Raw genomic sequence first — 21,689 nt, forward strand, 5'->3', positions numbered from 1 at the left:
TGGAAAGCCCTCGGTTCCTATTAAACACCGAGAAACGCTGGTGCTGGTCCGTGGAAGAATATATGCGACATATAATACTGTTGCAATAGCTTTGTAACATTGGAATTACAACTTGCATGCAGAACGACCTTGCTACGTTACAGTCTCGCCTGGGTATTCTGCTAGCTGCTTAATTATCCCAATATTATGTTATTATATATACGTGAAGCGGTTCACTGTTTACCCAAAAACCAGCTTTTCAGCCGCCTCCTTGGCTCGGGCGTGCTGCTCCCTTTAGCGCGAGGCAGACCTGGCCGTCTCCTCCGGCGACGCTATTGTGTTCACCCCTCGGACTGTGCTAGCCTGGCTGGGAAACAGCAACTGCGGTTGATGTTGTGTTTAATGGCCCGACACGCCTGCTGTCAATAAATCTCTCCCTTCAAGCTGCACAACAAGGCAGAGCCTCGCAGTGCTACCAGCCGCCTGCAAAGCTGCTGGCAAAGGCGGCAGAAGAGAGTGGGTTTGTGCACGGCTCGTCCCGCCGCGGTCTCAAATTCCCTCCTAAACGCCGCCCCGGCGCCTGCGTGAAACGTTTCTCGGTGGTGGCTTGGAGGCAGGACCGTGGCTGCACGGGCGCGAGCCCGGCGTCGGGTGCAATCCGGCAGGACGCCAGCAGGCYGCGTCCGCCGCTGCGCGTGGGACGTGCTCCTATGGGAGAGGAACGCTTTCAAACAAGCCTAGGTGGTTCATTTAAACCGGTTCAGATCAGGCGGGCTGGGGACGCTGCTTGGACAGGTCTGATCTCACCCGCCGATTTACCTGCCCCTGGGGCAGCGGGGTGTGGGAGACGACGTCTGCGTAGGGCCTCGCTCTGCCAGAACGGATTTAAGTGTCACCAAAATGAACTGACCCTCAAGCAGGTTCAAACAAAGCAACCGCAACTGCTCTCTGCTCTCCGAGGTTGGCAGCAACAAGCCATTTCCARCCTCGACCGCCAACCAAACTCTATACGAAAGTCAGGAAACATCAGGAAAAGAGCATATCTTGGCGTGGATCGCTGCGGGCGAGGTTTAGCGTCAAACCACCCGGCTTCTTGCTATTCTGATGGACCAAATCCAAGTCACGAGAGCGTTGGTTTCTGCACGGCGCTAGCTGCACCRCAGCGCACAGAGAAACGGGATTAACCTGAGGAGGAACCCGAGGGCACCTGCAGCACAGCCTCTGCTATCAATTAAAACAGCCTAATTGCCCAGCCCGACACAACGGGCCCCTGAACATATTGCTCGAGACCACATCAAAGACCTAATCGTTTCTCCACCTAATTAAGCAAACCAGCAAACAGGAGCCAACCGGGTTTTAATCGCTCTAATTCTCCTTGGAAACCGGTCCGCTGGCCCGGCTGCAGAGCTGTGCGTGGCCGCGCGCCGGGACGAAGGGGCAGGGAGGCGCGCGGGCTGCCGGGGAGGAGATCGCCCTGCAGCCGTACGGCTTTGGGGCGGCTCCCGGGAGGGCCGAGCGGCCTGGGGGCGCGAGCCCCAGGCTCCGCGCCGTGCAAACCCCGCGTTAGGCGATGGAGAAAGCAGAAGGGCTGGGAGGAAGAGGCGACTTGGAGAGCAAGCGGTTGTTTTCACAGCCTTTCGCTGGGGGGCATGTTTTGAAGCCGAGTGTAGATATGTTTTAAASAAAACGCTTCAGCTCCCCACCCCGGGAGCTGAAAGAATTCCAGGAATTTAGAAATTCTCTGGACACAGCAATCTGCTCCCGGGGCCGCTCGGGTCCTTCTGCAGGAGCTGAACAAAGCTCTCCTATTTTTTTATTCCTAACCCCCTAAACCTTGTTTTTCTTGTATATGATCTTCCCTCCCTAATCGTGCAAAGCCCACCCTTCCTCTGCTCTGATGCAGCCCATACTTGCTGAAGGGCAGGAAACACACGATCCTGTTCCTGGGAGGGATCAAACCCACCCACAGGCTTTTGCAGCATTATGTCAAACACCAGCATAGGCTGTTGGATGACATTGTTTTTCTTTGCCTTTTAGATCCAAGAAGTTACCAGAGATGGCAAACTTCAAGGGTCATGCACTTCCAGGCAGTTTCTTCCTCCTCTTTGGGCTCTGGTGGTCGGTGAAATACCCACTGAGACATCTCAGTCAGAAAGCAAATAAGAAGTCCCACAGAAATTATTGTTTCCAGCGTGCAGATGCCATTGAAGGGGGAGTCAAAATCACCTTTGCTTTAATAGGTAAGGATTACACCAGGCTATTCTGGTAGGTGTGCCGGTATCTTCTCATCTTGTAGTGATGATTGCAATATAGTCCTTGTCTCTATACTCCAGAGAGAACGATCCAGACATGGAAGATGTCCTTGATACTTGTTTTGTCTTGATCTCTAGGAGAGTTTGATGTGAGAAAACCAAGTCTGATAACCTTTCCCCAAGCTGAGCTACTGTAAGACAGGCAGTCCTTTCTCCCTAACTCCAAAACATTAGTGCTCAGGCTAAGAAATCCCCTGTAGTAATGAGTACACATCGTTGTGTGTAAACCAGTCCATCAGGAGAAAAATGTCATGATCTCATGTGCCTGTGCAGGGATGCTGGCGGAGCAGTTCGTCCCCGACGGCCCACACCTGTATCTCTACAGTGGGGAGAAGCGTGACTGGGTGAAGCTGATGAACTGGCAGCACACCACCATGTACCTCTTCTACGGCCTCTCGGGGATGGTGGACGTGCTCACCTATTTCTCCCAGGTGGTGCCTCTGGGCCTGGATCGCCTCATGCTCTCTGTGGCTGTGTTTGTTGAAGGTGSGTGGAAGGTGACATGTTTGTTCCTGAGGGGAAGGATGTGTGACAGGGAGGCAGAGAGGGACCAATATTTGCAAGGTTAAGTTATCTCCTTGAATGTCCCTGAAGTTAGGACACTTTTGGTTCTGAGATGTTATCGAGGACTGTCTCTAGCAAGATGGGAAGTGCAGGCATCAATAGGCCCCTCTGCCCGTCAGATATCTTCTCTAGGGCCTGGCTGGAGATACAAGCCAGAGGGAAAAATTCAGGTGGTTCCCATAGTCTGGATGGCTTTCTGTGCAGCAGTAGATGAGCAGCTGAGCACAGATGCAAGGAGGGACATGTAACCAGAGGCAGGACACATCACGCCAATGCTTTCCCAAGAGAGACCCCCAGACCATCGCTCGTGTCTGGCATGCTGGCATACTTGACAGCAAACATAATGTTGAAGGGCTCTGGGAGGAAACAGTACCAAATAGCRGGCTGAGTTTCCTTGCTGTGATAAATGGCCAGTGGATGCTGCATTCATCTTGCATCCACAGGGCTGCCTGAGCGCCCCGTGTTCCCCCAGAGAGCCATCCGTTGCACCGCGGGCAGCAACATCCTCATCTGCTTGCCTTGCACGTGACAGATTCAAGGGACTTTATTCACTGGCTTGAGCGCATCATGGATATCACTGTCTCTTCAGACTACCTTGAAAGTTGAGAGCCACAATTTCAGACCTCTCTCAGATCGAATAGGGCAAGGAAAGGACACTAGGATATGAAGCTCTTGCTTATACAGGAGAACTCTTTATCAAGGAGTATCTTGTGTTATTTGCCTTTCCCTCACCCCAGTGTCTTTGAAGAAGGGGCACAGATAATTCAACAGGTAAAAAGTCTGGTATGTAAGAGAAGGAAATCTATGATTTCCAGCTGCCAAGAAAATGGTGAAGGTTAAGTAMTGGAAAAGGAGGACACAGCAGGAATCTGACTGGGAGGGAGGATGATCTGAAGAGGTTGCTGGCACTAATATAGAAAGGAAAGTGCTGTTTTTCTGTCCTTTGCCTCTGCGTTTTGTGCCAGTATTGCCCAGATAGTCCCCAGCAAATGAAGGCCTCTCATTTTGCCATGCTGATTTAGAGGCTGTGACTGGGAGAACTGGAGTGACAGGTGCCACACGGAGTCTCCTTGTTCACATGGAGACTCCTGTCCAGGATGACCAGGCAGGTTTTCTTCCTCCCCTACCATACCATAAATTCCACCAGGGAGGTAAAAAAGGCAATTTTGCTACATGCTTAGCAGTAATAAAAATGTACAGCAGAAAACTGAGTGGTCTTGCAATGCTGTGTGCTGTAAGCTGAGGACTCGGAGGAGAGCTGGGTGCTCTCTGTGGCCGCTYGTGTCCATCGGACCTTAAGGAATTCATTTCGCTTCCCTGCCCTTTAGCTTGCTGATTTTATATACATRGGGCTCATGTTTCTGCTCTGGTAAAGTGGGCTGATATGTAGGTGGAACCAAGGTACTCTACAAGAGTGAAGTGGCTGTGATTCTTTAATGCTCCTCTAAGTGTGGTACAAATTTTGGCAGGTTTTCTCTTCTATTATCACGTCCTTCACCGCCCCATGCTGGACCAGCATATCCACTCCCTGCTGCTCATCGCCATATTTTCAGGGGCCTCCAGCATCCTGCTGGAAGTCTTCCTCCGTGATAACATTGTCCTGGAGCTGTTCAGAGCTGGCGTCACCATTGTCCAGGGAACGTGGTTCTGGCAGGTCAGTAAAACCTCCTTTCTCCTGCRGAGCAGAGTGCTGAGGCAGGTGCAAAATGGAAAAGAGAAGATGTAYATCACGTATCAATCCGTTTTCTCTAAAGAATAATTTTGCAAGGCTCACTTCATAAATAAATCATAACTCGGCATGAAAATTTACTTATCGTAGGTCATGTCTGATGACTGCTACTGCTGAAATAGCTGTTTGTCTTGGCTTACAACTTCCCGGCAGGGGGAAGAGAGTACTCTCAGTGAGCAAGCAACATTTTACAGTATCTAACAACCAAGTACTAATTGCTTAATGTGTCTAATGCACTCTGCAGCACTCCCTCTGGCTTAGTGGAAAGACGTAACCAACACCATGCAATGAAATGGCTGAGTAAAGATGTGGCCATCTGATTGCTTTGGCAATAGATGGGGAAGCAATGAAATTAATCAGAGATAACGGATCCCAAAACTAAGCCACCAAAAAGAAATCATGAGCCTCCTCTTTTTCAGCTCCAGGTCTGCTATGGCCTTTATTTGGAGATTAAAATCTGGGCTGGCTAGCTTAAAACTGATAAATTCGGTGTTCTTAMAGGATAGGATGGTGTCTGCAATGCAGAAGGATAAACATGTCCAGATATTGTTGGGAACGAGAGACCTAAGGTGAAGGCTTACTTGGTGTTGCCTCCTTTCTGAGATGACCATYCACAAAGCTCATTCATGTCCCAATGATGCATGCAAGCTGAGGGCTTGGTGAGGAAGGAGGGCTCATTGCAAGGCCAGACGTGCCAGGTTCAAGCACCCAGACCATTCTCAGCACTTCCTCACACACCTCACCACTCCCAGTTTGCCTCCAGAATATGCCTGTGAGGTTGGAAAGCAGTAACACCATATGCGGCTGGCCTAGGCTTGTGCATCAAACTCACTGCAAAGCTGAGATCTGAACTCGGGCCTGGTGAGTCCAGTGCTGTGTACACAAACCATGGGGCTCAAGTTCCTTGGTTACTGTGTGGCTCAGGGTGATTACAAAGGTGGAGCAGAGGGTGCCGGAGGTGATCAATACGCTCCCTTCTCCCTACAATAACAGATGGCTTCTTCCATGCAGATTGGGATTGTGCTGTTCCAGCCATGGGGAGGCCCGATGTGGGACGAGAAAGACCACAACAATGTCATGTTCCTCACCATGTGCTTCTTCTGGCACTGGGCAGCTGCTGTGTTCATCCTCACCATAAACTACACTCTTGCTTACTGGTATGGCTGGGGCATGCATTTGGGCAGAAGCAGGGTGGCCAGGAAGCTAYGGGGATGTCTGGAGTGAATCCACAGTGCTAAATATCCAATCCTGAACTGCAGAGTCTCGTAGCTGAATAAGCAACCTCTGACTGCGACAAGTTTTAGAGTATGGGGACGAGTACGTGTGTTTTATTTGTTGAGTGCACAGGATGCAAAACAGCATCAGCAAGAGGCACGCACATTAAACAGAGAGAAGTCAGATCACCAGGCCCCCAAAATTGCTCTTGGAAATCATACCGCTTTTATTTCCCCTCACTGGGTGAAAGTCAAGCTTTAACTCAATAGAGAGATCAGAGTGCTRCCAGGAGTGGGTGACACCTGGTCGGCCTTTCTCCCCTCTCTTCCAAGGATTTCCAAGCAGTCGGCAGTCACTAACATATTAGAGGTGCAACATCACTCTGATTTATAAAGCTTTGCCATCCCCCAGCATGGYTTTTCCAAGAGGTTGGGAAGGGAATGGGGGTGTCACCCCATCTCAGTGCTGCTCCTACAGCCTCCAAGCCTCCAAGGGATGCTACATGGCCTGCTGAGGCACGAGAGCAGGCTGTGCAGGCAAAGGCCTTTGTACAGAAAAAAAAAAAAAAAAAAAAAAAAAAAAAAAAAACAAAAAAAAAACAAAAAAAACCCAAACATTTTAGAGCCTCTATAGTAGTTCCTCTCCCTCTGTGCATTCCTGCTGTCTCCAAACCAGTGCACTTGTCCTCCCTGAGCAACCTGGTGATGGGCACTAGGTCCAGGGCTTGGTTAACTGTGATTTATTGTTCTTGTGTTGCAGGTGCGTTCAGAGGTGCAGGAGAATCGGTGGAGAACCATACATTGGCCTCGGAGTTCGGAAGCAAAAATGCGACACGAGTTCCCACGCTGCTTTCTTAAACGGATCCGATGAAGAGTGAAAAGGGTGCAGTCTCACTTTCCAAATATTTAAAGAATCAGCTTTCTAAAAGAAAAATCGAAGTAAATATTTATATTTTAGAACAACCAGGAAAGATGCCACCATTGAGGTGTGTGGATGGTGGTTACCCTCTGCCTGTGCCAGCACACGTCTGGAACAAGCATCATTTGCAATGATTTTTAGCAACAAAATCCAGAAATTCAGCGTTGCAAGATGACTTTGCCTTGCGGTTTCCCCCGTGTGTTTCCATAGCGATGGACGGCACCCTTTGGCCAGCCGAATTTTCAAAGCGCCTCACGGTCTGACCCGCAGTGGTTGAAGTCAGAGCAACSTCCAGGCTGAGGCTGGGTGCTGACACCTCAGCACCAAGGGAGCCGCCCAAGGAGGAGGAGCGAAAGCGCGTTCAAAGCTAGATTACACTGAATTTGCAATGTCCAAGTCTGATCGTGCACTATGCAAATTTGATACCAAAGCTTGGAACTAAAGGGCTTTTTTATAATTTATGTTCACTTAAAGGCTAAAAAAAGACAAGAAAGTGAAATAAAAATCCTCATTGAGTTGATATCCTTAAATTTTAAGTGTGATGAATTATGCAGCGTGCAATGATAGCTTGGGCAAAGCCAGTCCTCAGACCTGGAAAGCCTGAAGGCCTGTAAGACGTATGACTAAGCAGCAGAGATTCATAAAGTGTCGCAGCCTGCTATTGAAAATAACCCCCAGATGGGGGAAGTTATATGAAACAGGCAGTTTCCTTTTTTTTATGAGCAGAGGCAGAATCACTCGACTTACCTACAGACAGCATCATTCCTGTGGCTCATACAAGGAAAGTTKCAAAGAAAAGTTAATGCTGCCCAAGGCGCTAGAAAAACGTGCTGACCACATTATGTTTGTTTTTAGCCTGCCCTTAGCAGACAAATAGTTACAAAGAGAGACTGGAAATGTCGCTTCCCAGATAGGAGGAAAATGTTCCAGCAGTGAGTATAGGGATGAAGGCAAAACATATGAAGCAAACCCCGGCACAAACTGAATTGCAGCTGTTCTGGTCTCAAGTCCTCGGGCAGGAAGGACGATCGGCAGCTATTCAGCCCCCTTGCTAGCTGTGCCGTGGGGAGGACGAAGCAGATTTTGTGCTTACGTTCACGACTTGACAGTAAAGCTGCAGTTTGCCAGCAGGGCCGAGTATTTGCGGCTGTACGCTTGCACACCGGGAAGGCAAAGCTGGTGTTTTAACACCCTCTCTGCTCGTGCAAAGAGCCTAACGAAGGCCGAGGGGCCTACAGTCTGAACTTTGTTGCTGATTAACAGTGCTATAAAGACTAACTAGCTTTCCTCGAGTGCCAGCTTTCCTGTATCTTTATTTCCTCTTTCCACCACTGAGCAGATTTATTTTGCAGTGCTGCATATCAGGAGGTGCAAACAGGCTTGGTGCAAACAGACTATATATCTCTGTAAATCCGTCTCATAAATGCCATGCAATTAAGTGTCGTGAATTGTGGCTGATGAATACAACAARAATTTTGCAGATCTTTGCTCTGCCAAGAGTGCCATTGGTTTTTTTCTAAACCGTATGAATTCCTCCTGCTGTTTACGCTAGCGCAGCCGCCGGGGCGAGCATTTYGCGGACTGTTGATGCGCAAAGAAAACCTTACTTGGAAGGTGACAGACTGAGTTACCTCCGTCCCTCCAGGACGAGAAACAGGCTTAACTGAATGGCGGAACAGCCTTGTGCGATGCTACGAATTATTTCTGCTCCTTTGCAAAGTAAATACCACCAATCCCACGAAACAGCCACGCGAGGGCAGCAGCCGGTGGGAAAGCTGGTGCTGAACGCTCAAGGATGTGCTCAAGGCTGGGGAAGGTTGCAGTCACCTTGCACACATCCTGCTCCTTTTTGTCCAAAAGAGTCGAAAGCTGTTTCCATCTGAGGGGACACAGATTAAGGCTGACTTTTTTTTTTTTTTTTTTTTTTTTAAGCACCCGTTGCAGTTGAGCGTGAAGGTGAGAAGGGGCTTGTTTAATTCTTCAGGGCTAGGCTGGCTGCTGTTAATCGAGCTACAGCCTTCCTTCTCTCTGAGATCTCCTCCAGCGTTTTCTTTATCCCTTGTCACCGTGCGGCCACAAAACACTTTTCCCCTCTGCAGCACCTACAGCTTGGAATAGCTTCTTGTCTGCCTCATTAACTCCCTTGTCCTGCAAACATCTTAGGACTGTCAGTATAATGCTTGTTAATTTGTTTTCTTCCTTTGGAGCACATTTCTTTCCCCAGGGATGAAGGTCAGCAAAGCAGAGATGCAGCCTACRATTCAGTGAAAAGAAAATACGGGTGATGGTCACTTTTTGAGGAACCAGATTTGAGGTGAAAATTAAGGATTTTAATTTCAGCTAAAAAAGTTTGTAAAACAGCTTAAGCACTAAAGCAGGTATGGGARAATTGCTAGTTGCTGGAGCATGGTAAGGGGGTCTAGAGGCTACCTGTTGAAAGTGAGTTACATCAACCAGGTGAAGCCACCAGACATCCTCACATTTATTTCTTATGCCATAGACATACCAAAACAGTCCTAAAAAGAGTATTGCATTTGACACATCCTTAGTATCATCTAGTGGGCATGGACCAGGTTTCTCACAGTACAAATTGAGTTATCAGCCAACATCTTGCAACTTTGTGCTAAGCCTTCCAAGCACAGACCATACTACTGTACGTGCCCATGGCTTGCTTACAAGAGGAGCCAGCTTTGAAGGACATCGTGCGTGGGGTGATGCCTTGGGGCYGGTGTGGTTTTGTCTCGTGCAATGCCAGCCTGATGATTTTGGCCAGCGTCGCACTAGTGTGGGGGCTGTCGACACTCCTGGAATAAGTACCCCGCTCATCTAAGGCAGGAAGAAGACGGTGTTTGTCCTGAAGAGATAACTAACCCCAGGGAAGCTGACTCACCTCTGCAGCCTTGCAGAAGAACCCAAACAAGAGCCCCCAAAGCAGCTAAATACTCTGGCATCCTCCYCTTCCTCCTGCTAAAATGCCAAGCCCTTCATCAAAGGCTCTGGCACAGACTCATTTCACGTTTTTGCCTAGCGATAGGATCTGCCACCATCGTTGTTCATGGCACATTTATGTAAGRCTGAAATGATAGTGTAGGAAGCAGAACAAGCCCTGCCTATGCTTGTGCCACCTGCTTCACCTCCTCTGTCGCCTGTTTATGAAAGCCCRTGTTAGTAATCGCCATAATAATACCGTGCACTTCCCTAACAACCATCCATCTGCAGAACTCAAGCTGCTGGCAAACCTTTAATTAGATTGTGCCTCCCACCACCCCCAGGAAGTAGGCAAACATTGCCGCATTTTTTCATTAGCACCAAGGCTGCTGATGAACCTTCAGGGAGAGGATGTTGCAGTTACAGCCAAGAAAAAGAAATCAGATGCGACTTGACAGTTAGCTGGAGAACATTAGAGCGGCTGGAGTGGGTCAGGCAACAGATTCCCCCCACCTTGCCCCACACCAGCTCTYCCAGGGACCAAGGGGAGAGCAAGCATGTAAGGGTGTTATCCCATAATACTCTCCCACGCAGCGGCAGTTTGCAGCTAAGGAACTGTAAGTGCCGTTCAGCGGAGCTGCATCCACTCATGCCGGCGGCGGTTTTAGCGCAGAGACACTGTGATTGACTCACTCTGTGATTTGGGGGGGTTTGACATCAGCGTTCCAGGTATGCAACTGTTGGGCTACTGTTCCCAAGCACAGGTCACACCATCACTCACATTTTTATTGTAGGAATAGCTTAAAAGAATAAACCCTCCCCCCCMCACACCATTTCTTACATCTACGACTTTTCTCACTTTCTGTCTTGCAGCAGACAGGCACGTGCTTTAACGGCAGTCACCATTTCATAGACACCTTTCTCTGCATGCTTTACTCCCTGCTGGCCCTTTAACTCTGCAAGGAAAAGCACCTGAGCCTGGGAGTTGATGCTCTTCAGCTGGTCCTCGTTTCCTCCCCTCTTCCCCACCTTGCCTCCTGCTGCTTTCCCGAAAGTCTTGACTTTCCCTGCTTGTGCAGTGGATTTGGGCAAAGCTGCCTTTTGGGGAAGTGGTTGGTCAGCAGCGTGCACTTGTCCAGTGCTTGTGGAAGAGCATATTGACTTGCAAAGGGGTTGCTGATAGCGCTGTTGCTCTTCTTCTGAAGATAATGTTGGCCAGTGCTGCACAGTTCAGGTAGGCTTTACCAGCTGTATTATTTTGGGGCTTTCTGCAAGGAAGCACTGCCCTGGGAGCTTAGGGAAACTGCTGCATTTCTGTTAGTGCTCCAGTTTTGAGGCTGTTGCACGGCTTGTGCTGAACCTTGCAGATGCTGAAGCTTTAGTTTGGGTGATGCTATGTGTGTCTGTGGAAGCTCCTACGCTCTTGTGCCCTGCGGGCTCCCCTTAGGTTTCAGGAGCTGCCCACTTTGCTTTTGCAAGTGCTCAGCCCCACGCACATGGAGGGAAGGAGGGTCTGGCAGCCTGAGGTCGCTCTGTGCTTGTGGCTTCCCTGGCATAAACAGGCTTGGTCAAGGGATGTGTGTCTCTCATCTGGTGCTTCTGCATTTCTGCCTCTTTAGCCTACAGGCACTGGGGTTGCTCCTAAAGCACTGATGGAGGCAAAGCAGCCTGGGAGTGGCTCAAGAAATGGTCTGGTTGCAGCAACTGGTGTCTGAGCCCAGCACCGTGCCAGGGCCTAACAGCAGCACCGTCCTCTTCTTGCTTTTCTTCCCACCTCCCRCTATTGCTTGCCACCAACCGTGCAGAGACAATGCAAACCCATAAGGCAGAGACAGTGCCAACCCTTCTTCAAGGGAGAGGAGGCCATCCTTCTCCTCCTCCTCTTGGCTACCRCAGGTTGGGAGATGGATATCACAAGAGCTCTGCTCAGGTTTGGGAGCCCCCCAGCTGTGAAACTCCTGCATACAAGCACCTTTTACAAGGCCAGGCCCCTATAAAAGAGTCATCGTGTAAGTGACAGTYGGGGTCAGAGATGTCACTCCCTCCAGCAGAGCCCAGGCAGGCCAGGTGATACTGCAGCCTTGTGTTTTCTTGGCTCTCTTCCCAGTCATCCAAAAAATAACTTAATAACTGAATAGATGTGGTTACCATGGGAACAGGAATTAGTTGCTCTTCCTGATTTTGTGGCGAGCACTGGGAGCCTTTTTTAATAGCGAGCACGAGGTGCCCTRGTTGTGAAAGGCAGTTGACTCAGAGGGCTTTGAACTGGCCTGCAGGAAGCTGGGCTCCAAACATCCTGTCTGGGAGACACCTCCCCGCGCCGCTTCTCCCTTTATCTGCCACTTCTGAGTAATAACTGGTCCTTGCTGCTCGCATCTGGAGTGGAAGAAGCTGCAGGTAAATTCCTCTTCTGCCTTTYTTTCCCCATAGAGAGGAGCACATTGGTGAGCATCTGCATGGGCCAGATGTGGCTTCCTGAGCATGGGCAGAGGCAGGGCTGAGGAGGAGACCTGACTTCTGAGAAACTGAGGCTTTCTTTAATGATGGCTTGTGATTAGATGGGTTGAAGTGACCCTGCTGAAGACAGCCTCCTCGAAATCGTGTGCAGCGTTTGTGTTTCTGTGGCTCTAGTTTAACCTTCCTTTTGGGGGCTATGAGGTTCTGGAGCCTTGTGGTGGGCAAGGGTTTCCTGGAGAACAGGGGCAGGCAGGCTTGGTTCTCTGCTGTTGAGTGAGAACTGTGTGTGCAAGAGTTTTGCCTGATTAGCTAACTTACCTCTTTCTGGATTCTCCTCTGCCCTTGTATTTGGGTGAAGACTCTCCAAAATCTGCTACCAGGTCCTGAACTTGCTTTGTGCGTTCAGTCTGACCAGCTTTTTGGCAGGTGGACAGGAATGGCAGCTGGCTGTCCTGGACCCTTGCTGTCCCATGGTGATGCCACTGTCCCTGCCCAGCTGATCAGAGCACCCATGAGTGTTTGTAGGAGATACTGATGTGTCCATGAGCTCCCTTCTGCCCTGTGTCAGTGTGGGGGCGTACCAAGTCGATGGTTGTGCTGTTTTGCTGGATGGGTGATGGAGCTGTGATTGGTGGGGCAGAGCCAGGGAGATGCTGGAAATGGGGTAGAAATGTCTCCTTTCCCAGAAAGATGGAGCTGAGCAGCTTGGAGCGCAGCRAGGCTGCGACTAGTCAGTGCAATGGGCTCTAAGGGGAGAAGGCAGTTGCTTTATGACTATTAAGCAAAAGTGTCGTAGCCTGAAAGCAGCGTAGAGAGAAGGGCAGCTTAGGTAATAACTTCTGACTGGGGCCATATTTCAAGTCCTCTGGCAGACCAGCTAGCTCACAGTAAAAAGTAAATAACCAAAGCGACTCTCCTCAACTGCAATCTGTTCCAGGGCTGCAGCTCGTTTGGAGCTTAATCCTGTACTCATGATGTGAGCGTGTACTCAAGCTCTGGAGCAAGGAAAAGCCAGCTGGTGAGAGGCATCAGGTTTGGCCTCGGTGGACTGGTTGAGGGGCTGTGGGTACGTGCAGGGGTTTGTTTTKCTGAGCCTCCAATCTGAGGGCTATGCAAGTGGACTGTTGCTTGGAAACACATCTAGTTTCTCTGCAAAACAGTGGCTGCTTCTTAAAAGAAGCCTTTTCTTGAGTGGGCTAGGGCCAAGCTTCTGCTTGACCAAAGAGCGAGTTTGAGGCATCTCTGCTGCATCCAAGATGTCCCAGGATATTCTCTAGACACGAGTGTGGCAACAAAATATGGCTACAAAGAGCTAAACATGCAGCTTATGGTTTTGCAGTTGCTGTGTAAATCTCTTGGCTTCCCTCGCTTACTTCCCCTTTGCTGCAGCAGAGAGCAGACCCCGAGGGAAGGTGAAGAGCCACGTCCTGGCGGTGGGAAGCAAAGGGATCGCGTGAGAACTGCCGAAAGTCTTGCAGAATTGGGCTGCTGAACGGTTATGAAGCAACAGGGTCCCCTGTGGCRTAGAATGAAGCTATCACACAGGGGGAGGAAATGGTCAGGATAAGACATCCTAGGGACAGCTCTGAAACGGAGTGAGTGGTTTTGGGGTTGTCGGTAACCAAGACGAAGGCAGGACGTGCGGTGAACGCAGAGGTGGTGGATTGTTAGGTTAAAGGTGGCTGTTGGAGGTGAGCTGCAGGTGGAACACGCTGGTTCTCGTTCCCAACGCCTGGGCCCTGGGAGGCTGCTTCCTGCTCTCCTACTCCTCTTCTCCAATTAAGTATGTAAAAACAAACATTCCTGTTAYGTATCTTGATCAGGTTTAAACTCCTAACTGCAGCTTCAGGCTTTCGTCCTTGCGGTAAAGTCCCTGGAAGACGATGGTCAGATTTGGTTGTATACTGCACAACTGTACAGTGTTAAATGTACTTCAGAAGTGTTTATTTTCAGTCGCTTTAGCATGTGGATGTCTGAGGAACGGAGATAGTTGCCCTGGACAAAATGTCCAGGCTGTAATCAGCAAAAATGTGGGGCCTCCTGGGGCACGARCCATCTTGTGCTAATGCAGATATCCGAAATAGAGTGGAAAGCCATAACTGATTCCTGAATAAACCCCAGGGACAGAGCATTTTTCGTCCCCCTGAAAGGCTGTTTAGTCGACTTCCCTCCTGAGAAGGACTATTTACTCGGGGTAAACAGTCTTCAGTCTCGCCCAGGTTACCTGYATCCTGGAGGGGCAATGGATGATGACAGGCTGCAAATCCAGACGCCAYGCGTCTTGTCCCAGCAGGGCTGCGCCGGGAAAGTCCGAGTAAAGTGAAATGACTCCTGCGCTGCGGTTCAACCGTGACCAGGGAAGCCTTGCAAAGCTCTCCTTTACCTGAGGCACTTGCCACACCACATCCTACCCTAATTTTGCAGCGTCTAATTACTTTCTAGTGTGGGAGGACTTGGAGAACRTGCTGGAGTTGTTCGTCCAGCCTCAGCAATTTCCTTTGGTATTTATAAACACAGTAAGGATGTGATTTGTGATGCAAGGGATTCCTGATGTAAGCTGGCCTTGGTGTGGTAGCTTTTCTGAGGATGAGTAATGCTTTCTTCTGTGTAAATCAAAGTTGTGGAAAAGGAACAGAAAGGCTGTGCAGTAGGGAGAGAGCGAGTGCTTCTCTAGAGACAGGTAGGCAAAGGGCAAGCAGAAAGGCCCTGGCCAGTGGGAGGAAGATCATCTCAAGGTAACATCAAAAGCCCACTCTGCTAACTGCTAGAGTTACTTCGTTTCTATGCTTGCTGTTCCTTCTCACCTTTTTTTTTCCAGTGTCCTGAGTATATGCTTAAATCCTTTCCAGATTTTAACTTCCGATGCAGCAGCTGACATGCCGCTGTACGCCGCTCCTTTCTTTTTCATCACTTGCTGTCTACTGGCACTGGTTTGACTTAGCACAAAGGTGATTTTCCTTCCTCTAGGCTCTGAGCTCCTTGCCTCTGCAGATGAAATTTCTTTTCCTTGTGTCAGATCACTGCTCATGTGTGACATGAAGGTCATGTGGAATAAACACAAAGCTAGTTATGGAAAGCTGCTATTCTCTCCTCCATGTGTGCGTGGTGAACCTTGAGCTCTTGCACCCAGGACAGATGGACACTTCTGCTAAACGCATGCCWCCATGTTAGCTGGTTAACTTCTCTTACCTGGAAGGCCTAGTAAAGCTTTGACTAGCTGGGGTTGCTGAATGCTCTGGTGAGATTCACACCATGTTAATTACCTAGTTTAAAAAGGGTTTGCTTTTTCCTGGCAACAAATTTGATATAGTTCCTCTTCTAAAAACTCGTGGCTGCCATCCTTTCTCGAATGCCGATGCATTTTCTCCGGCCCGACAGGCGTCCTAGTGATTGTATGTTGTCAGAGTCCAATGCTGTCATGCTACTTATCCGGAGGCAGCTTCTCCTTGGTGACCTCATATCTCTGGTATTACCCTGCTGCAGCAGATGACAGAGCTAGTATCTGCTGGGATCTGCAGGGATGTGGCTCCCCGGGAAAACCTTGCAACTGAGGGGCCTGAAGTCTCTCCTGCAGAGATAATCTCCAGGTGCTGTTTGTCCTTTCAGGCGTGGTGAGCAGCAAGTGAACCCGATGCCATCAAGTTTCAATGGCAATGCCCTCCGGGGCACCTTCTTCCTCGTTTTTGGTCTCTGGTGGTCCGTGAAATACCCTCTGAAGTACCTCAGGCGGAAAGCAAACGCTGAGAATCAGCCAAGCTATGGCATCCAGCGCCTGGAAGTCCTCGAAGGGACAGTCAAAGCATTCTTTGCTCTTGCAGGTAAGGACTGGTGAGTCTCTGCACCAACATCTACCAGCATGAACAAGACAGCAGTACCACACTGCAGCTGCTCACTCTCTCCAGGGGCTGCTTGCGGTGCAAAATGGCTGTGTCGGGTCTGGGGCAGCCTGGGGGCATGCTGGCGGCATGTTCAGTGCAGGGGGAGTTTGCTACGATTCCTTTGGATGATGCTGGACGAATGTCCCTCCGACTTGCCCTTCTCAAAGAAACCTTTTCCTGTAAACCTGTCCTTTTCTCCCTTTGGGTGTCAGGAGAAGTATGACCTTTCTGCCCTTCTTGCCTAGGGATTCTGGCCGAGCAGTTTGTTCCTACCGGTCCCCATCTGCTGCTGTACAGTCCGAACACCCACAGCTGGACAGATCTAACCCACTGGCACTACACAACCATGTACCTGTTCTTCCTCCTCTCCGGCATTGTGGAAGTCATCTCCCATTCCTCACTCAAGCTTCCCGTTGGGATAGATCGTTTCTCAYTGTCCGTGGCTCTGCTTATTGAAGGTGCGTAGTACCTATTACCTGGGAGCGTATAAGAAATACTGGGGTCTTTGAGAGCCTTCAGAGACACAGTAACATGCAGTTTTGACTCATCGTTTGGAGGGCACGCTATTGTGGACTTTGGAACAACAGCTCCAGTATTGTGGTTGAGCACACCTATATATGAGTTTTGTTYTGTTTTCTGATGTCCAGTTAAAGCTGGATTCAAACTGTGCAAGTCTCAGCTCGACTGGGACATTAATCTTGCTGAGAAGGAAACCTCAYGATTTCATGTCCTTGCTATGAGCTTATCCTGGTTCGGGCATTATGTAGGGATAGTTTTGCCACTCTGTGCCAGAGAAAAACTAATGGTGGAGTTAAGACAGTACTAGTAGTATCACGTGTGCAGCAGCCAAAATGATGACCCAAACGGTCTTGGGACCTGGAAAAAGAGACGCAACCTTCGAGGGAGGCTAGGAGAGGGGTGGTTGTGCTGACTGCCAGGATGAGGGTGTGCAGCCACGAGATGGCACTGACTGTTCACTGAAGTGCCTCCATTCCTGGTTTCTCTCCAAACGTTCAACGTGAACCCAGCCACGGTTGGATGTCCTTTGTGCCCTTAGGACTTGTGTGTCTTTGGCTGACAAGCAGCTGGCTTTCTTTGGAGGCGTGCACTCACAAAAAATGCGTCCCCCACATTGGGCAGATGCACACAGGAAGACACTCTGATTGTCTTCCTGTTTGCCAGGTTACAGCAAGACCTGAGGCATAGTCTCGATATTCAGATTWAAAAAAAAAAAAGTCCTYAAGTATCTTTTTCCTAATGCAGTGTGAATCTTGGCAGGCTTGCTCTTCTGTTCCCATGACTACAGTGATGCTCCACTGGATCATCACCTCCATTCCCTGCTGGCCATAGCCATCTTTGCTGGAGCCCTCTGTGCACTCCTGGAGGTGTTCATCCGAGATCACTTCATCCTGGAGTTCTTCAGGACCAGCTCTTTCCTCTTGCAGGGCTCTTGGCTGTGGCAGGTGAGTGCTCCCATCTGAACAGTGGGCTTGGGGCTGGGGAACAGAAGAGGGATGCTTTAAGGAATGTCTGATGGACTTGAAGTTGGAGGTTGGATGAAATATTTTAGTAGTATGAGCAGGAAAGAAGGCTTAATGCTAGAGCTGTGATCGTGGAGGTATGAGTTCATAATACATGCAGCACGAACAAGCCTGTATGCTAAATGGAAATCAGACACCACGAAGGTGGGAGAGGACAATCATGGCTCTATAATCTTTTTATTAGGTCCAACATTTTTCTTTTTTTTTTTCTTTGCTCTAAGTAACTGGAGACATCTGGATGTATAAACAGCTTAAATCCTCTCATATAATCACCCAGCTCAGAACCTGTGTTTTGGATCTGGAGAGAAGGGCAAAGAAACCCATAACCTTGCAATGTAGCATTTGGGTCAGATGCTGCACTGCACCATGAGCTCTAGGAGTGAGAGACATGTCTGCAGAGCATTCCTCTCCTGCTGAGATACCCCTGTGTCCTTGACAGTCTGGGGAGATAAATGCATTTGAGGGGGCTGAGGACAGTCGTCCGGGTGTCACTTGAGATTGTTTTGCCTCTGGTCCACAGCTGGCTGCAGCTGCTGGTCCAAAGTTGTAAAAACAGGGCAGGAAAAGTGAAGATGGCTATGGTAAAGCCAAACACAYGCTTGTGCCTAATATCTCTTCCTCCTGTGACCAGATTGGATTTGTGCTGTCTCCTCCATGGGGAGGACCAGGCTGGGATCAGACTGACCGTGGCAACTTCATGTTCCTCACCATGTGCTTCTGCTGGCACTACGCCGCTGTTCTCGCAGTCATGGCAGCCAGCTCTGCGGCCTCTCGCTGGTACGTGGTGGGAGAAGGGCCCCTGACTGCTCCTAGCAGCATGCATGACCCATGGTGGGCAAGAGCACTAGCTAGACTCAGTGCTGTTGTGGGAAATCTAGTGTCCAGCCTATGGTAGGTCAACACGACCAACTCTGCATCTGAGGAGAGTGTGGGCTGGTCTGGGGCTCGTGTGGACATGATGAAGAAGGCTGTTGTCTAGGGAGCAGCAGGCTCTCCTCAGCAGAGTTCCCAAGGGGCTGGGAGYGAGCCTGGTGACTGGGACCAGAGGTATCAGTGCCCAGTGACCTAAATGGCATTCCTGTCTCTCTTGCAGCTGCAATGAATCCTGCCAGCTGAAATTTGGGGACATCGATGTTGAGCTAGACTGTGGAATGTGCATCCGCAAGGGCAAGAGCTCCAGCAGCGCTCTGTTGCCAGAGAGTGGCTCAGACGACAAGTGAGGCTGCGGCAGGTGTTCCTGCTCCAGTGGAAACTTCTTCTCATTGTTTTGAAGCTCTTAAGATGAGGTTTTTAATTTGTCTTGTTAAAACTGACACCTGATAACGGAGTATCAGAAGTGGGAGGCAGGACCCAGAAGGCACAGCACTGAGATGTAAGGACTCTTCGCCTTCTCGCAAGCTCCCTTGTGTCCATTTAAYGGTAGCATGTACCAAGAAGGCTCCTTGGAGAGAGAGTTTTAATTTTCTGTGCCACACAGCTCAGGCTGTGGACGGCACGACCGGTTTGCTGGAGGAGTCTGACCGGTATGGCTGATCTGGCTGTTTCTGAACACAGCGGAGTCTTCATTTCTGCTTCTGTAGATGAGAGCCAAACTGCCTTATGAGCTAGCCCTCAAAGCAAGCTCTTCGTAGCTGTCACTCATGCTGGTGTGAATGGAGGGGKTTTTTTGCACAAAGCTTAAAGTGAGCAGAGCATATGTGATCGTTAATAAAGTGCTTTAACAAACCATCTTGATTGATGTTGAGTATGATGTCTAAAGTTAAAAAACTAGGGGAAGGTGATGCCCAGGTTAGACTGTTCGGGGATGTAGGAGTGAATGAAATATTAGAGGGATCACTGTGTGTGACTTCATGTGACCAAAGCTGCCTGGAGAAATGGACTGTGTTCCTAGCAGGGTGGAAAGGATGGGAGGTTTGGCTTCTTGGCAGCGGGAGGTAGCTGCTGTCCTGCATGTTGATGGTCAGCAGCTGAGYGGATGAACAGGGATGTGAGATGGTTGCTTTTGGCGTGCCTGGGAGATGGGGTATTTGCCTGGCAGGGTTTAGCGTGGAGGCAAACATCCTGTAAGTTACTTTGCTTTACTCAGTGTTGTGGCTCTGCCAGCCCTCTTGGAAACTCAGAGAAAGATCTTTGAAGCTAGGTGACGGTTCAGTAGGCCTGGGCAGGACATACATACACAAACACTCCTGCTAAGTCTCTGAGAACTGGACTGTGGAGCAAGCTCTGCTCCGGTACAGCTTCTCTTTTCAGCTGACAAATTTATTTCCTCCCCAGAGTTGGCCACTTCCAGAGCTGAGATGGAAATAAAACCTTCCAGGTTTTGGTGTCTGCTCTGCACTCGGTGTCTATAGCTTTCCCCTCCCTGCACCCCTTGGTGCTTCATTTAGTTCTTTCATTTGTTTTGCAGCTCAATAGYGTAGGGAGATGCTTCCTGCTATCAAGATCAAAGACTACTTTAGAAGATGACATTAAAAAGAACAGCTCATCAAAAAGGGAAGGCGTTTCAAGATGCTTGCACTTTGTGTCCTGCCAAGGGCAGGGCTGGGCAACCAGGGAGCAAGAACAGCTCCATTATTAGCTTTTAATACATCTGCTGTACTCCTCCCCTCATGCATGCAGAGGCAGCTCARTCTAAACACTTCACAGTTGGTCTGCACAACTCCAAAACCCAAGCAAGTGTTGGCAGGAAAGAAAAATCTGCCTTGGGTCRAAGGGGTTGCCCTTCCCAGTTCCACAAGAGGTGTCAGGTAGGGCGAGTGCTTCAGAGCTTCTCGCCTTGGAGCAAAGCTGGCAGAAGACTCGTGTTCTGTGCTGGCAGCTATCGTTCCTGCCGAGAAAGGATCGGGAGGAGCATGAAAATGAAGGTGAGCATAGCATTTTGAGTTCTGATGTTTGACGCTGTTACTGCCGCCTTGGCATCATCCTTGAGCTGAGCTGATGAGAGTCTGTAGCCGGCAGGTCAAAGGGTGGGGGATTTTATTTTGCAGTCCCAAAGATCCAGTTAGGACAGGCAGGGGCCCGAGGGGCAGCTGTGTATCCGAGTTGGTAGTACCTTACAAACGTTGAGTCCAGCTAGGGACRCCTTCTTCTCCCCCCAGCTCTGACTTGTAAGCAATGATTTCTCCAGGAAATTTGATGAGGAGGGTTGTCTTTAACTAGTGATGATGTGGGTCTTCTGCACAAGAGCAAGAGTTCCCAGTGTGTTGCGTGGAGATGATGTGTTCTGGTTATTAATAATCCTCCTGGGACTAGAAGCAGAGTCTTCTGGTCGACCTGTTACAGAGTAGCTGCTATTAGTGGGAAGCTTAAGACATAGGTTAAAACCCTATCTACAACCTTATCTACTGTGCTTTCATTGAGAAGCAGTGAAAAAAATCTCTTTACTCTTTGATCAACTAATGTTATTTTTTTCCTCCTTTTTTTTTCTTTGTCCTTTCCMCCCTTAGTATTATCTAGGTAATGCTAAATCTTTTTCTCACTGAAGTTTTTGCTGTTCAAAATCTAGGTCTTTTTTGGTGAGCGTGTCTGCCGCTTCTTTCCTTGAACAAATTCATTCAAAGCGAAGACTTGCCGGTCATCTTGGCTACATGTCCTAGTAAACTTAGGAGCACAGGCTATGAGTATAAAGCTAGAACACAAGGGCGCTGTCTTTCTGAGCCTGTCTTCAAGACTCAGGATWTATTCCCTAGGACTGTTTGTTTAAGAGGCTTTCTGCTGATGTRTTATCATCATTTTATGGAGAAAAAAAAAGGTTGATTCCTCGTGGAGTTCCTTTCTGTGCTTTCAGCCTCAGTATCCCAGGGTGGCTGCAGCGAGGAGGTTTTTGCCAGGACGTGCCATTCCCGGGTCAGTTTTCATAGTCTGTCGCGTCCAGTGGGCCACGATCTACTCCTGGAAGTACCTTGGCCAGAAAGAAGTCGCCTCTCCTTGCCGATCTGCACATCAGCAACTTGTTAACGTTTAACTAAATGGTACCAGCGAACTAAGGTAACGCTTGCAGCGTTTTACGGTTGTTTCCTGTCTATTAGCATGCACAAAGACTAAGACCAGTATTTTTAATGGCAAATATTCTCTGCTGTACTAGGGAATTCATTGAGCTGCCCAGGGGCACACGCGTGTGGGCTGAACTGTATGGAAGGAGCATGCTGCTAAATTTAAGTTGGTATTT

The 21,689-nt window shown here is 49.3% G+C and overlaps 2 protein-coding genes across 2 annotated transcripts; both read left to right on the forward strand.

Annotated features, from left to right (window-relative positions):
- Window positions 1–2,021: 2,021 nt before the first annotated feature.
- LOC146589076 (transmembrane protein 45B-like) lies at window positions 2,022–6,923 on the forward strand. Its single transcript, XM_085316894.1, has 5 exons — window positions 2,022–2,219; window positions 2,565–2,777; window positions 4,325–4,509; window positions 5,596–5,741; window positions 6,559–6,923. Exons 1-5 carry the CDS (start codon window positions 2,036–2,038, stop codon window positions 6,674–6,676), a joined length of 846 nt encoding a protein of 281 aa, XP_085173020.1. The 5' UTR covers window positions 2,022–2,035; the 3' UTR covers window positions 6,677–6,923.
- Window positions 6,924–15,733: 8,810 nt separating this feature from the next.
- LOC146589077 (transmembrane protein 45B-like) lies at window positions 15,734–18,741 on the forward strand. The gene is made up of 5 exons (XM_085316895.1): window positions 15,734–15,920; window positions 16,226–16,438; window positions 17,259–17,443; window positions 18,153–18,298; window positions 18,615–18,741. The coding sequence occupies exons 1-5, from the start codon at window positions 15,734–15,736 to the stop codon at window positions 18,739–18,741; spliced, it is 858 nt and encodes a 285-aa protein (XP_085173021.1).
- Window positions 18,742–21,689: the final 2,948 nt, after the last annotated feature.

This window comes from Rhea americana, unplaced genomic scaffold (assembly GCF_003343005.1).
Source record: "Rhea americana isolate MKP2758 unplaced genomic scaffold, rheAme1 scaffold_48, whole genome shotgun sequence".
Taxonomy (NCBI): domain Eukaryota; kingdom Metazoa; phylum Chordata; class Aves; order Rheiformes; family Rheidae; genus Rhea; species Rhea americana.